Raw genomic sequence first — 14,551 nt, forward strand, 5'->3', positions numbered from 1 at the left:
ACAGTTTGCCTGCATGCCTCCTACAAATGGGAGGCCGCTTTTCTGATGGCTTTTGGCAAAGGAAGTGACTGCTGTGTGTGAGGAGTGTAATGATGTTTGCTTTCTTTTGTGGAGCACTCGGAGGTCTGTGGGCTACGCGTGCTGTGTAACTGCTGGCTAGCGGTGTGATTTTTGTAGGCAGGGCTTCCTCTTTTGGCCCCTTCTGAATGCGATAACGTGGAAGTGGGGACTTTCTGCCAGGCGGTTCGAATGTGAATGGCTCTGCAAGGGTGGGTCTTCCTGGGCTTGCAGGTTGGGAAGCGAGGAGCGGAGAACAGCTGCAGCAATGCGTAACGCTGCCCAGGCTCGTGTCCTGTAGTCCATGCCAGCCTGGCCCGGTCGTGTTCTCGGGGGATGCCTCCAAAAGGAGCGCTGGCCTGTGCTGGTAACCACTGTCTCCCAAGAGAGTCTGCAGGAACATAAAACTGCTGGGTGAGGCACACCGTGCTCTGAGTAACTTTCCTGTAATGCCAGTCTGCACCTTTCAACTGTCTCCCCAGCTCCCTCAGGTGCTTACGGAGGGACCCTGCACTCTGGTGCCCGGGCTGGGGGCTCTGCCAGCCCATCCCCAGTGATTTTTACTGTCGGATCCCCTCCCAGTGGAACAACCCCCCCACAGACCACGAGGACCAGGATGTTTTCAGGTAAAGGGCTGATACCTACCTGCCTGTTCCAGTGGGAATGCCTGGGGGCAGAGCGATGTGTTGAATTCCTTGCTGCTGAACACTGGTGGTGGCAGAGGGCTGCTCAGAGCACAGTCCATCGAGCTCAGCTGGTCTAAATGCCTTTGAGGTTCTCGTGCTGGCTCCTGCCAACCCCAGTTATTGCTGGTAACTGTTTGCACTGGCACAAGGACTAATGCCAGATAGTGGTTTTCCAGTACTGGAAGAGACAGGCGAGCTATCGGTTTACTTCATTGCTCTCTGCTTCAGGAATAACGCTGCAGCTGTTCATAGACCCACTGGTGCTGATAGGTCAACAAACGTAAAGACTGTGTTGCATTCTGATCGTTTTCCCTGTGGGTTTTGGATGAGCTATAAAAGATGAGCATGACCATCCATGCCCAACAATTTCAGTGCACAAGTACCGTTAGGAAAGGACCAGGATGGCTCTGTATGCAAAATTTAGTGGTGTTACTTGTGCTCTGAGCTGCTTAAGTAGGAAGTGGGGAAATGCACTCCTGCTTGACAGATACTTTTAAGATGCTGGTGCTCTGGCCTCATCAGCCAACAGTTGAGGCTGTGGTAATTGGCCCTTTTGGAATAGTGTGTCTGGGAGCTGGACTCTCTTCAGTTTAAGAAAATATTTGTACACTTTTATTTGCATTTTTGGCTTGTTTGGGTTCTCATCTTGGCTGTTCCTCATCTGAATGTAGTAGACTCTGTTGTTCTTAATTACTGCAGGGAAGGTTTGGATGTAACCATGAATAAGCTGCTTGACTGGGATGGGGGGGACACATGGGCTCAGTTCCTGGGTATGGCTTGCATTTCCATCGTAACTACAACCGCTCACATCCTTGATTGTCGGGAAAGTTGGGTCCATAATCCTTTCTTTGTGTCGTCTATTTAGAGGGTAAGCTCTGCAGGGCAGAGACTCATACAAAGTGTCTGACGGGCCTGTAGCACAATGGGGTTACTATCCTGGCTAGCCTCTAGCTGCTACTGAAATGTTTTGAATCGAGAATTCAGACTTCCTATATTGCTTTTGTGGGGATAATAGAAATTTGGAAGCAGATCCAAGCACCAGTTTTTAGCGGGTTGATATTTGGATGCTTAAGGGTCTGTCGAACAGTCAAGGTCTCAGATGGGATGCCTGGAAGAGAAGGCTGTTGAATAGTGAACCTTCAACATATATGCAGCATTAGGTCAAGGCGGTCAAAGCAATGCAGCTTGACAAGCTTTGTTTATTAGGTCTGTGCAGTAACTCCTTATGTTATAGTTAATACACCAAGTTAATGGTGAAAAGGGGAGCTTTGCAAGCGAAACTCTGCACCCCAAGTGCTTGGACAAGCCATAAGTAAGATCACTTGACAGATAAAAAGGCAGAGCCTTTTCATGAGTCATCATAACAATTTCTGCAAACAGCCTCTTGGAATTACAGGGTATCCAGAATGTGATATTGTTGGTCTTTTCCTCTCTGTGAAGGATCTGGAAGTACTCTGCCAGTCTTCGATGATCCACTTAGCCTTGAAGCATAGCTGCCAACAAGGAGAGAGCTTTGGGAGGAGAGGGGACTGTGCCTCTCTGCAGATCAGTTGTGCATTATTATATTGCTGAACCTTTTGAAGACAGGGTAGGGCAGCAAATTAAATTTGGGGATAGAAGAGAAACATCTCTCTCCAAGGGATCAGTGACAGTGGAGAATATTGCCTTGGTAGAATTAGCAGAGTATTGTAGCTGGTATTGGCATCTCCCCATCAGACAGACTATATCCCTCTGTGGCAGTGTGTCAGGGGATATGGAGCCCTGTGGAAGTGGTGAATGTATTATGAATATCCTGAGACAGAAACTCCTTTTGAAGTGTCCATCTTTCATATGCAATGTATTCTTAGGGTGGATTCAGTGGGTAAAAAGGGTAAAAGATGGTGAGGAAATTGGCTGATGGACACTGTACTTACAGCTTCTCCTGAATCCTGAGGTTAGGGTCTTGACTCAGCTGAAGTCACTTACTCCTGCCCAGCCTCCTATTTGTGAAGCGGGGGAAGCAGAAGTGCAGGGCATGTAATGGAAAGCTCTCCTGGTTTGCATGTAAGTGGTTGATGGTTTAAAACCGTGATAAAAACCTCACTTATCAGAGGTGCTCATTCAGTGATAGTGTAAAAGCTAGGGAACCACGATTCAAACCATGCTGATCCATGATGGGGAAGTTGGCTATCGTGCTGTATGATAAAAATCAGCCCAAGATGCTGTGGCAGGATTCAGAAAGGGTTTGGACAAAAAAGAAAAAAAGAGCACTTCTGAATTGTCTCCATAAATGACAGACATTCTGGAAGGTGCATTAAATGTGCTTGAGCTTGTAAGCTGGTCTACCTGAGTCGTTAAGGAGCTTATGTTGGGGAGTGGTTATTCTGCATCAAGAGTCCTTGCATCTTCCTCCAAAGTACCTGTTGCTGGCTCCTATCAGATCCAGGATCCTACAGGATTGTCCCCTCTGCTGGGCAAGGAATACCTGGCCTTCTGTTAATAACTTCAGTAATTCCTTTGCCTATTTTTCTTCTCAGTAGGGTCTTCCAGCTCTCTCAGTTCTGGAGGCTCATTCACCGGCAGGCACTTGGCAGTGGGAACTGGTGGGGATGCTGTGGAAGGCCCCTCAAGTCTCCGGTACGCTTTTGCCGATCCAATCACCGCCAACCTGGAAGGTGCTGTTACGTTTGAGGCACCAGAGTTACCTGAAGAGACGCTCATGGAGGTGGGTATATCCCAGGGACTTGTTAGGGGCAAAGGACGAGGGAATAAAAGTAAAGCAAATCCAGAGGTCAGATGACTCCATGTTTGCAGGCAAGGGGGTTGCTTCCAAAGATGGAGCAAACTGGTTTCAAGAGAGCCAGGCCAGTACAGTGCTCAGAAAGCCCAGGGCATATTTAGCACAGTGACTTTTGCGTCTGCTACCAAGCTGTTTAGTCCATGAGACAGCCCATGACCAGGGTTAAAATTCACCATTTCCAAAGCTGAAATTGCAGGTTGGAAACAACAGTTATCTGATGCATTCTGTATTAACAGTTTCTGAAGAAAACTTGGGTACTTTGGGCCTTTTCCCTTTTGAAAGGCTCAACATTAGTAATAGCTGACTTGAGAGCGTGCATAGCTTAGTGTGCCAAATGACTGCCTGCTACATGCGCTTGGGGAGTGAGGCAGTGATATGGCCTCTGCTGAAGGGATCTGGAAAAAAGTAAACCTAACACTTCTGTTGCTGAGGGGAGTGGGGGGACACCACGTTCTGTACCAGAACGGCTGAACCAGATTGTCGAGCTGAAAGGCTGCCAGGTTCCCCTTCTCTGCAGGCTGAAGACAGGCTGAAGCAGAGCAAATGCTTTTGTAGCTGAGATATATTTGAAATGTAGGTCAGGCTGCCCATTTGCAGTAGGGGTGGGAAGCAGATTCAGTCACGGTTTCAGCTGTGCTCGTGATACCTCCTTGGGCTGTCTGGGACTGGGGAAGGCTCTTTGTATCTGAATTTTGCTGGTGTTGCTAAAAACCCCTAGATACCCACAGGGATATGCATACATTGTTTTAAGCATGTGGGTTTGCTCTTCTGCTTCACATTTTATTTAGCTCTTTTTTTTTTTTTTTGGTCAATTATGCATTGAATTACATTTGTTTGCTTAATTACCTGCGGAGCCACAGGGCTAGGACTTTCAGCATTGATGTGATCGCAATAGTAGTGAGGTTAACTGAGCATCCTACCTGTGTGAGGTCCCAGAAGTATGGGGCCCTGCCAGCTGCCACCACTTTGGACACTGGTCTGAAGAGAAGTGTCCTAAGGAATTATCAACTTAATCTTGTTAATAGCACTCAGCTCAGCTTCTGTGTCTGTAATGAGTCATTTGGGTTCGGTCATTGTTTCTGCTGAGCGCAGTAATCCATTTGCATGTCACAAAACCTTTACAGCATACTTTGAGACCCCTTTGTGCTCTGTGGAGTTGCCCAGAGTGCAAACCTGGCAGATCTTCTGACTTCTGATATTTCCAGGGCATTGAAATCTTACTGTTTAAGCACCCTTGTTTATCTTGAGCAAAGCTGTTGCATTCAGATGGGTGGTTCTTCCATCTGTTGTTAAAGTTTCTTTAGGTGCAGACAAGGCAAATTGAAGGCTAGGTTTTAGTTTCTTTTGCGATGCTTTAAAAACACAATACAGAGATGGCTATGGAAGGAAAGACTCTTGTGATGCCACATGAGGCCTCAAATGCCAGTGTAATTAATAGAAGCCGACTGTATAACCAGAGAGGAAGGACTGTGCATTGGTTAGAGATACCAGGCTGAGACCTGCAAGATCTCAGCAGTTTCCTGCTCTGCCACAAACTTCTCGTATGACTTGGCAATTACTTAATCTCCAAGTTCCTCCTCTGTTTTTAAAGAAAATAAGAGGAAGATGGAGATAACACTTCCTTACCGTACTGGACTGTCCAGGTAGCAAGATAGTGGGAGGAGAAATTAATATTTCAGATAGTTAAAGCTGCCTTAGCAGCCAAGTGCCTGAGCTAGTGAATGAAGAACAAAAGCTTGTAGAACTTGAGCACTGGGGGTCTTTTGATAAATTCATGTAGGAAACATCCTTACCAGCCCCCTTTGAGAGAACTGAGCCGCTGAATATTTGAAGATCAAGCAGGTTAGCCACTTCTCTACAGAGGGAGTACAAACAATGGAGTTGCATCTGATCCAGGCGGCAATTAATTTTGTAGACCCACAAGCATTCAGTTTTTCCACAAATACTAATTTCCCAAAAATGCTTGCAGTGACTTAAGCAATGCTGCTTCCCAGAAATGGGATAATCCCCTTTGATCTGTAATAGCAGAGGAAAAACTACTTTGAAATGAACGTAGGACATAGTGTGAGAAGCTCTCTTCCCTCACTAGCTGGGCAGGAGTTGCAGATAAAAGGTTGTCCTTGCTGTCTCTTCAGGGCTCACTGCACTGGACTGGGAGGATATAAAGACCAAGGGCTAAGCGAGGGCCGGGCTGTAGGGTGGGACACACTTTGTTTGCAGTTTTCCATGGCGTAGGAGGTTGTCACTCTCATGAAATCCACACCCGCTTTCGGTTTTGTACCAGCATTGCTGTGGTGGGAACCAGAGCTGGGCCCGTGGTGCAGATGGTCTCTCTCCCTTCCTGGCTGACTTCTGAAAGAGTCCCACAGAGCTGGGATCCTCCTTGGGAAGGGGGCATGTAATTTTGGAGCAAGTCTCACCAGCTTCTCCAGGGAGCTGCCTGGAAATTTCTGACCTGGGGCTGTCGCTTGCTGCTATTACTGTGGAGGAGGAACTGGTGCGGTGTGCCGGCTCAAGGCTGAGTTTGGCTGTCCCTGCCCAAAGCAGAGGCGTAGGGGGGCTTGGGGCTCGGGTGTTATTTCTGTAAGCTGGGATGAGTTGCTGGCACAGCTGTAGGTGAGCAGCCCTCCCTGGCATGCCAGCTTTCCCTCTGTAACCCCCACCTTGGCATCCCTTCAACAGCAAGAGCACACTGACATCCTGCGCAGCCTCCGCTTCACGCTGGCCTTTGTCCACTACGTGATGGAAATTGCCGCCCTTAAAGGCAGCTCCAGCGAGATGAGCAGTTCAGTGACATCTGAGTACCAGCTCCAGGAGAGCGTGGTGGCCGACCAGATCAGCCTGCTCAGCCGGGAGTGGAGGTAAGGACCGAGGAGAGAGCCGCCCAGCTCCCGTGTCTTCTGTCACTCCCTCCCACCCCACGTATTGTTACGTACCAGAAGTCCTTCGGGACACTTACCACTGTCCCGTCGATCTATTTGCATTGCAGTTTGCTTTCTTTGCAGCTATGCAGAGCAGCTCGTGCTGTATCTGAAAGTAGCGGAGCTTCTGTCCTCGGGGCTGCAGATGGCCATAGAGCAGATCAAAGCTGGCAAGCTGTGCCTCTCCTCCACCGTCAAGCAAGGTAAGGGGCTGCTGGGCACACGGCACAAAGGACTCGCCTGGAATGGGAGTACTAAAAGTATCGCAGAGGGTAGGGAGGGGGTTTGAGTGAGTGCGAACCCCCACCGGTATGCCTAGGGGCTTATTTCGTATTGTCCCCTTGCACAGCCGGATCTTTATTTGCACTGAGGGGAATGTTCCTCTCTTCACATTGACTTTAGGTCTCAAAACTCCTGCTCATGCCCCTGTGAGAATCTTCGGCGCGCTAATTAATGAGAGGGGAATGTATCTTATCTGATTCCTTGTACATCTCTATCTCAGGTGCTTATTTGTACTTGATGTAAGTCCAACTTAATTACACAGTGCATGTCCTAGGAAGTGCTTACTTGGCAAACGCCAGACCGGTCTTGGCAGTAATGATTTTTTCAAGTGAAACAAAAACACAGGAAGTAAAATACTGGTAATGCCAGAGTCACTTCTTTGGTAGTGTTATGGCCTTACATTTACATCTGACTGCCTGGCTTGTGATGTGAGCTGGCTGTGATTCAGTGATTAGAAAAAATAATTTTAAAACTACCATTGTAATATTACTGAGGGAGCTTTTTGAAGCACTTGAAGTACTTGACCCATCAGCCACCTTTCCCAAGAACTTCGTCTTTGAAAGTACTCGTGCTGCCTTGGGATGGGGTGTAAAAAAAAAACAAATAGAAGTTAAATACAGTGAGCACACCTATGTTGTAGCAGGCACTATGGAGCAAGATACACAGGTTTAGCTACACGTCTTCCCCAAGTTCAGGCTAACAGGAGAGTTGTCATAAGCCAAATAAATTATTCCTTTTCAGGGCAGATTGCAACTCCTAGAGTCATAGTGCAATTTGGCCTTCAGTGGGTGGGAACTGGGCAAGGCTGTCTTTTCTTACTTGTCTCCCCACGAAATACTGCTCCCTTGAGGTTTTCCAGGGCACAGTGAGGACAAGAGGGTTTTCAAGGTACTTGTGTCCCACGTATATGGAAAAAGCAGGGAAGCACGACAAGACAGTGTCCTTGGGCAGTGTGTGCCAGGCAGGGTCCCTACCCACAGCCATCCTCTTCTTCCTGATAATTTGGGCACAGCTCAGAGCTCTGATTGAATTCCGTGGAGAAGGATATTGCTGTATTTGTGTGTTGTTTTGGTTTTTAAATGGTCTCTTGACTCTCTTCTCATGGGGTGTTTCATTTCACCCTCCTGATGTCACCCATGAGCTTTGGGGTTCTCGCTCCCTCTCAAATTCCTTCTGAGCAAGGATGATCTGATAGTATGACCCTGACAGGGCTACATTTTTGTGCCTCAGTCCTTTTCTCGGATGAAGAGTTACAGCAGCCTTTCTTCCTGGAGGCAGTCTCTTCTCCGGCTCTCTGCTCTCTTATCTCTGCCTGGGAAGGCTAGATTTAGTCACAAGGCCTGGCTGTCATGTGAGGTGGCCCCTCTGCATCGTAGCTGAGACAGGCTGGTTCAAGGTGTGGGTTAATTTGCCTCCCCCAGGAGCAAATCATGCAGCGTGGGTATTTTCAAATGTGCACGCAGCAGTTAATACTCATCAGATGTTGGTGGGAGTTTGTATTCAGCAGTTTGTGTAGATCATGCCATGCAGCTAGGGAGACTCAAGTCTGTGGCATCGCTTGCTGTTTTGGATTGTTATTTAATTCCTCAGCATCATATTTGATTCCCGATTCTCTGTCCCATAACCTTCCCGTACGAGCTGCCGTGGTTCAGGAAAGGACATGGCCTTTCATAGGCACCAGTGTCTTTTCTTTCCGGGACAGCAGGGTCTCGAGAGAGATTCCCTTGCTTAGTCAGTGCTGCTCATCCACACTCGGCTCCAACAGCTACCACATGCAAGTCACGTACTTCTTCACGGCACGTCATCACCCATCAAGTATCAGAAGCCTTGTATCTGGCACGTCTGTTGCTTCTGGTGGTGCGTGAGACATCTTGCACGGTGCAAACTGCTCTCTGCCTTGTGGGAGCTGAAGGAAACGAAAATAGACCTGGCCTCAGGTGAACTAGGCATATGTGTAGGCGTTGCCACGTGCAGGCTTATAACTGGTGAAGGTGACAGAGGAAAGGAAAAAGACCCTGTTGGTGCAGCAAGTACTTTCCTGCCTGTCTTTTGGCTTTAACATAACCCCGTTGTCCTGAAGTTACTCATTTGGGGCCCTGTGCATGGAGACTGGGAGGCACAGGGAGACCTGGAAGTAGTGCCTAAAGCATTTCTTTCCTTTACTCTAGTTGTGAAAAAGCTGAATGAGCTTTATAAATCCAGTGTATCGTCCTGCCACTGCCTCAACATGAGACTCCAGAGGTTCTTCTTGGACAAACAGAAACTCATGGATCGGATCAACAGCATCACCGCAGAGAAGCTCATCTTCAGCTATGCTGTGCAAATGGTAATAACCCTACGGTGCCTGGGAGCAGGGTTAGCCCCGCGCCGGTGTCGGGCATTAACGATTCCTGCTGGTGGCCTTGGCAGGTGGTTTTACTCACGATGCTGTGCGCAGCCGCTGGAGGCTGGGCGAGGGAGGTGTTCGTGCAGCTGAGGGGCCATGCTGGGAAAGCCGAGTCTGCTCTGGGAGTAACCTCTTGGCACGGGGTTGTTGCCTGCAGGTGCAGTCTGCAGCTCTGGATGAGATGTTCCACCACAGAGAGGACTGCGCACAGAGGTACCACAAGGCTCTGCTGCTGATGGAGGGGCTCCTGAACATCATCACTGAACAGGGGGACATAGAAAACATCAATAAATGTGAGTGTTCAGTGACTTTTTTTTGTTCTCCCACTAGAACATGTGTTTTTCTAGCTGCATGGATCAGAAATTTCAGTACCCAGCATCCTTTTTTCCTTTGGCTACATCTTGGTGGACATAGCAGAGATCTCTTGGCTTGTGATAGCTCCTTGCAGCCTGGCCTCCTGCTTTCCCAGCGGGAAAACTGTTAGAAATGCAGGTCCCTGTTCTGAGCCATATTTTGAGAGCTTCCCATGCAGAGTGATTGCCCTGGCAATCTGTTGGAGCTTTTGATGTGTGAAAGAACTCACTGAAGGAAGTGGTTTGGCAATGGCAGGGGCCTGGGTTTGGTTTCCAGCCGAAACCATCCCTTTGATTGCACAGAGCACTGGGGAACATGAAACTGCAGCGGCTGTCGGGCAGAGATGGCCGATCAGCACAGCGAGGGCTGCTTCCAACACATCTTCTGAAACAGGACTGCTCGCCTGTCTGGTTTCCCAGCCCCAGGCCTGGCTGAGAAGGCAGCAGACAAATATTTTTCTCATGAGCAAGTGCTTGTTGTAGCAGTGAAAGCTGAACTCTTGCCTACTTGCTGTCATTTGGCTTCACCTTCCAGGGACAGATGGACCCCTCTGTCTGCTGCTCCGAGCTGTCACCTCTCTCGTGCTCTCCCTTTGTTGCGAGGGCTGCTGCAGGCTCCGCAGCTGACACACGTGGAGTGGAAAGGACTGAGCTTACTTGCTCTGAGCACACTTTCCCTGCCTTTATGGCTGGGGTTTAATCACCTTTGTCATCTCTCTGTACGGGAGGCAGGCAGAGGGGATGGGGGATAGCCATCGTCTGTCAGAGCAGCCTGACTTGGCCTCAGCTCTGCTCCGTCACAGCTAAACCAGCCATCCGCAGCAGTCCCCGGCGGCTGAAGGGAAAGGGCACAGCTGGCAAACCGTGCCTCTCCCCTCTCCTGGCTACCGAATGCATTTCTTGGGCCGGCATCCAGAGGGCTGCCAGGCTGCTCTAGTCGTCCGTGCAGGCAGAGCTCTCGGATAGGTAATGAGAGAAGAGATTTCTGGCTCACAGGCAATCAGTCAGTTAATTATCAGCAGCTTCACAGTTGACATGAGGCTCACGGAAGGAGAGCAAAGGGAGATTGGCAGGTGGTGTGTGGTACTGGAGGGCTAAGTGAATAGGGAATACTAAGTAGTTCCTGTTGTACCATTTCTTACCAAACCTAAATCACATCTTTTGTCCAGAGATACAGTTAATGCGTCTAATAGATTTCTTTTCCCAGTTGATATCCTGGTATTCCCTGTTTTACCCTATGTTCCAGCTTCCTGATTGAGCTGTTCTCTGGTAGGCTGTAGTGGGTATGCATTTCATTTTAGATCTCAGGGATATGATTACTTATTTCTGAAAAGTAAAATGATGAACTGAAAATACAGCAAGTCTTCCTGTGAGAGGAATGAATTCCACCAGACTCTAATTTAGAGAGTCTTGGGCTCGGGCAATGAGAATCTGGCACTGACCGTGCTGGGCTGGGCTCAGCCTCTCAGTTGTGAGCCATGACAAATGGCACTGGAGACCTTGAGTGATCTTGCCTGCTGGCAAGAGCTACTCCAATAACTAAAAGTGAATAAATTCTTCCCGGTGGATGGTTGTTCTTTATAACATCTTGATAACTCTGTCAGAACTGCTGCCTCCTGGCTTTTGTTGTTGGATCTCCAGTTATTCAACCCTTCGACCTGTCCCTTCCCAGCACGGTGTTTGCGGTCAGGTCCTCACCTAGCCTAAATCGGTACATGGTAACGATTCTCAAAGGGCTGCTTAGATTTGCTGAAGTTTTGCCTTTTTTTTTTTTTCTTTTTTTCAATCTTCAGCATGTTTTGGTAGTCTTTATATTGCCAGGAAAATGAGAAGTTGATTTGTTTTGATGTTTTTTTCTCTCCTAGGTAAACTGTGCATCGAGCGCAGGCTGTCAGCTCTGCTGTCGGGGTTCTGCGCCTGATTTCAGCATTGTTCTTCTTCACGCACCTCGCCCCAGCTGATCACTTTGTTTGCAACGGCCTGCTGCTGTGTTGGGAAACGATTTTGGCAGTAGGAGACCTGGAGGATGAACTGCTCAATGTTTTGTATTTTGCTGTTTTGGGAGGTCGTTCCACAGACTCGGATTCCTTCGTGGGGATGTGTGACTGCAGCAAGCACAAATACTTCCCTGCCCAAAGGCCTGGGCGAAGACGTAGCCGATGTGGAAAGGTTTCCCTCGTTGGCAGAGGGGATGAAGGATAGAAGTCTGCTTCTTCCCAGCACTTTGAAGGGTAAGACTGCTGCCTGCCCCTCTTGCTTAAGAACAGGGTATTCCAGTGCTGTGTCCATTGCAGGCAATGGATGTGCTGAAACTGCTGGCTTCAGTTAACGTTGGAGGGTGTCATTCAGAAATCAAGGCCAGTTTGTGTACTTTTCCCTGCCCAGCTGAGAGCCAGGCACCTTCAAGCTTCCTGGCAACCCGAGGCTCCCCTCCTTTCTCTCCTTTGTCCCTTCCTCATACGTGTTTATGCCTTGGAGTGCTTACTGAACGCAGAGAGGAGGGAGTCGGCTCCCTTTTGCCCGAGCGTTGCTCAAGGAGCTCCCACCTCTACAGACTTGCCGAGCGAGGCAGAGGACATGCTGCTGCTGGGGAGGTTTGCATCTCCCGTGGCTGTTGTGTGGACTGCCTCTCTGCCTGGACGGGCAAGCGACACAGGGAAAGAGACTCTGCGCAGGAAACAGGAGGATGACAGCAAGTGTAACGCTCCTGTGTTTGTAAGAAGCCAAAATGAATCCGTTCCTCCCTTGGTCCCCGGGCTCAGCGGGATCAACACGAAAGACTCCTGGCTGCTCGGCTCGGCTTGTCAGTACATATCTACCAGGAGGAAGCACTAGCGCTGTTCTGCTTTCAGCTGTTGGCTCCACGACCCCTTTCCTGGAGCCCTCACCCCACCCCCAACTGAAAACACTAGCTTTGTGAATCAAAGGAGCACTTTACACACTATGGGAACTTGGAGAAGTTGACTTTGCATCACACGACAACCCAGGAACATCGCGACTGTTAGGAATGCTGTTCCTTTTATTCCTTTCCTTGCTTCCTGGTTGTTTTATTGCACTACGTGTGTGCGTATATTAATATGTATTCCTAAGGGCGAATATATATTGATATATATATATATATATATATGGTTTGTGTGTAACTGTATGTATTTAACTGTACTGTATCTGGTGAGCGTGAGGCAAAAAGCACTGCAGAGTCTGTGCTGTTCCTCCTCCGCACCAGGCAAAGCTGACTTGCAGTCTGGCAGTACCACGATTTGTTTTGTTTTGGGTTTTTTTTATTTAAATGTTCTTTGAAGGACAGTCAATATACAGCTCCGTGCTTTTTAAGAGCTCAAGAACAGGCGTTAAGATCCTACACACTTACAATTGGAAATGCATTTTTTAAGAAGTTTTATTTGCTGCTTCATTTTTTTTTTTTATAAAGAAATCTTGTAGTGTTCAGTTTTATGTTCAGCATTTCTTTTAAGGAGACTCTGTAGCCAAATGAGACTGCGGGTGCGAGTGGCTCGAGTTCTGGTTGAAGGCTTCGGATGCTGTGAGCACGTGCGTGAGAGGATAGCTGGCTGCCTTTCGTCTGTCTGCGTGCGCATGTGTGTGTCTTAATTTATCAGAGTCGTGGCAGTATTTTGTTAGCGCTGGGCAGAAAAGTATCTTTGAAAGCAACTCAAAACCTCAGGCTTTGTTTTTGGGGATCTAAAAATGTTTTGCACATGGTGGTTAAGTCCTCATCGCTTTTTTTCTCTCAATATTGGCACGTTCAGTGTGATACTTTACAAGGGTTTCAGGAGCAACTTAGTTGACTTTGGAGCTGGCATCATCTTTGGCAACGTGGGTGTTTCTGATCACAGAGCAGAAATGCCAATAAAGAAATTTAACAATATTTCAGATTGCCCCGACCAGGGAAGTTTAAGCGTAGCTTTCACAAATGCTTCAGTATTGGGCCGCTGTTACATCGTACGTTCACAGCCTGCTGCTTCTGTGGCTGTTTGTGCTTGTGCCTGGGAAAAAAAGAAAAAAGATTAAAAAAAAAAAGGCAAAACCAACAACCAACCACCCCCCAGCCTGTGACCAGAAATGCCGAGGAGACCCAGACTGCTTCCGAAAGGATTTTACCAGTTCTGCAAAGGGCTGTGCTGCAGGCAGGAGCGGTGCAGCGGGAGGCAGCGTGACAGCACTAAGCCAGGACTGACTCTGCAGCACCGACACCTGCGACCACCCCGAGCCCTCCCGGCGAGCCCCGCGCACACCGGCAGCCTCGGCCACGCGGAGGCACAGCCCGGGATCCACGTCTGTGCCACAGGTCGAGTGATCCGTGTGTGTGGCAAGCTCAGCACTAACCTTCCAGCTGTACTTAATTACTTGAATGTATCAAAATTGTCCACATTCAATGTATACAAGTATATATTGCTCCAAAAAATTGTGGTTTACAGACCTACAACCAATATATATGTATGTGTTTGTGTATATACATACAAGGATGTGTGTGTGTGTATGTAGATACACACACAAACACAAACGTGTATATATATGTTTTCTCTCAATACTTGAAACTTAGCCACTGTGCTTGAATTAAAAAAAAAAAAAAAAAAAAAAACCACACAAAAAACCCACACAAAAAACCCCAAAAATGGGGGGAAAGAAAAAAAAAAAACAAATTGGACAGGTGATTTATTTTGCCATCACTTTGGTGACTTTCTTTTTTTATCTAACTGCATGTAGTGTGAAACCAACTTTTTTGGTGAAAAATATTTATTGCTTTGTAGACAATAAGGTATGCAAAAAAAAGAAAAAAAGCCCCAAAAACGAACCCCCCAGCCATTGTCGAAGTTGCTAGTGTAGTCCACCTGCTCTTGTCATGGCTTTGTTACTGTTGCAGAGTTTGTGTCTAGCGTCTTTAATAGATTTCAAGAAACCTCAGCCTAATAAACACGTATCTTCAGGTTTGTGAGAGCGTATGATGATGTTCTTTATAAGGTAATGCTTGATACTTTGTCAACATTTTTTTATTTGTGTTTTTGTGTGACTTTTTTTTTGCTTTAAATTGTACAACATCAATTTAAGAAAATAAAATTGATTTGAAATTG

At 47.7% G+C, this 14,551-nt stretch overlaps 1 protein-coding gene across 4 annotated transcripts in view; it reads left to right on the forward strand.

Moving 5' to 3' along the window:
* ULK1 (unc-51 like autophagy activating kinase 1) overlaps positions 1-14,551 on the forward strand; it is an 84,031-nt gene extending 69,480 nt beyond the window's left edge. For 2 of the 4 annotated variants that reach the window (XM_075515755.1, XM_075515754.1), the window contains 7 exons: positions 540-683; positions 3,260-3,447; positions 6,205-6,383; positions 6,528-6,646; positions 8,894-9,051; positions 9,269-9,404; positions 11,330-14,551. In XM_075515755.1, coding sequence (XP_075371870.1) covers positions 540-683; positions 3,260-3,447; positions 6,205-6,383; positions 6,528-6,646; positions 8,894-9,051; positions 9,269-9,404; positions 11,330-11,385 — 980 coding nt within the window. In that variant the 3' untranslated portion in view covers positions 11,386-14,551. Of the gene's footprint in view, positions 1-539; positions 684-3,259; positions 3,448-6,204; positions 6,384-6,511; positions 6,647-8,893; positions 9,052-9,268; positions 9,405-11,329 lie in introns of those variants that run through there. The other 2 variants (XM_075515756.1, XM_075515757.1) reach the window with 2 other exon arrangements.

The sequence above is a fragment of the Mycteria americana genome, chromosome 13 (assembly GCF_035582795.1).
Source record: "Mycteria americana isolate JAX WOST 10 ecotype Jacksonville Zoo and Gardens chromosome 13, USCA_MyAme_1.0, whole genome shotgun sequence".
Lineage (NCBI taxonomy): Eukaryota > Metazoa > Chordata > Aves > Ciconiiformes > Ciconiidae > Mycteria > Mycteria americana.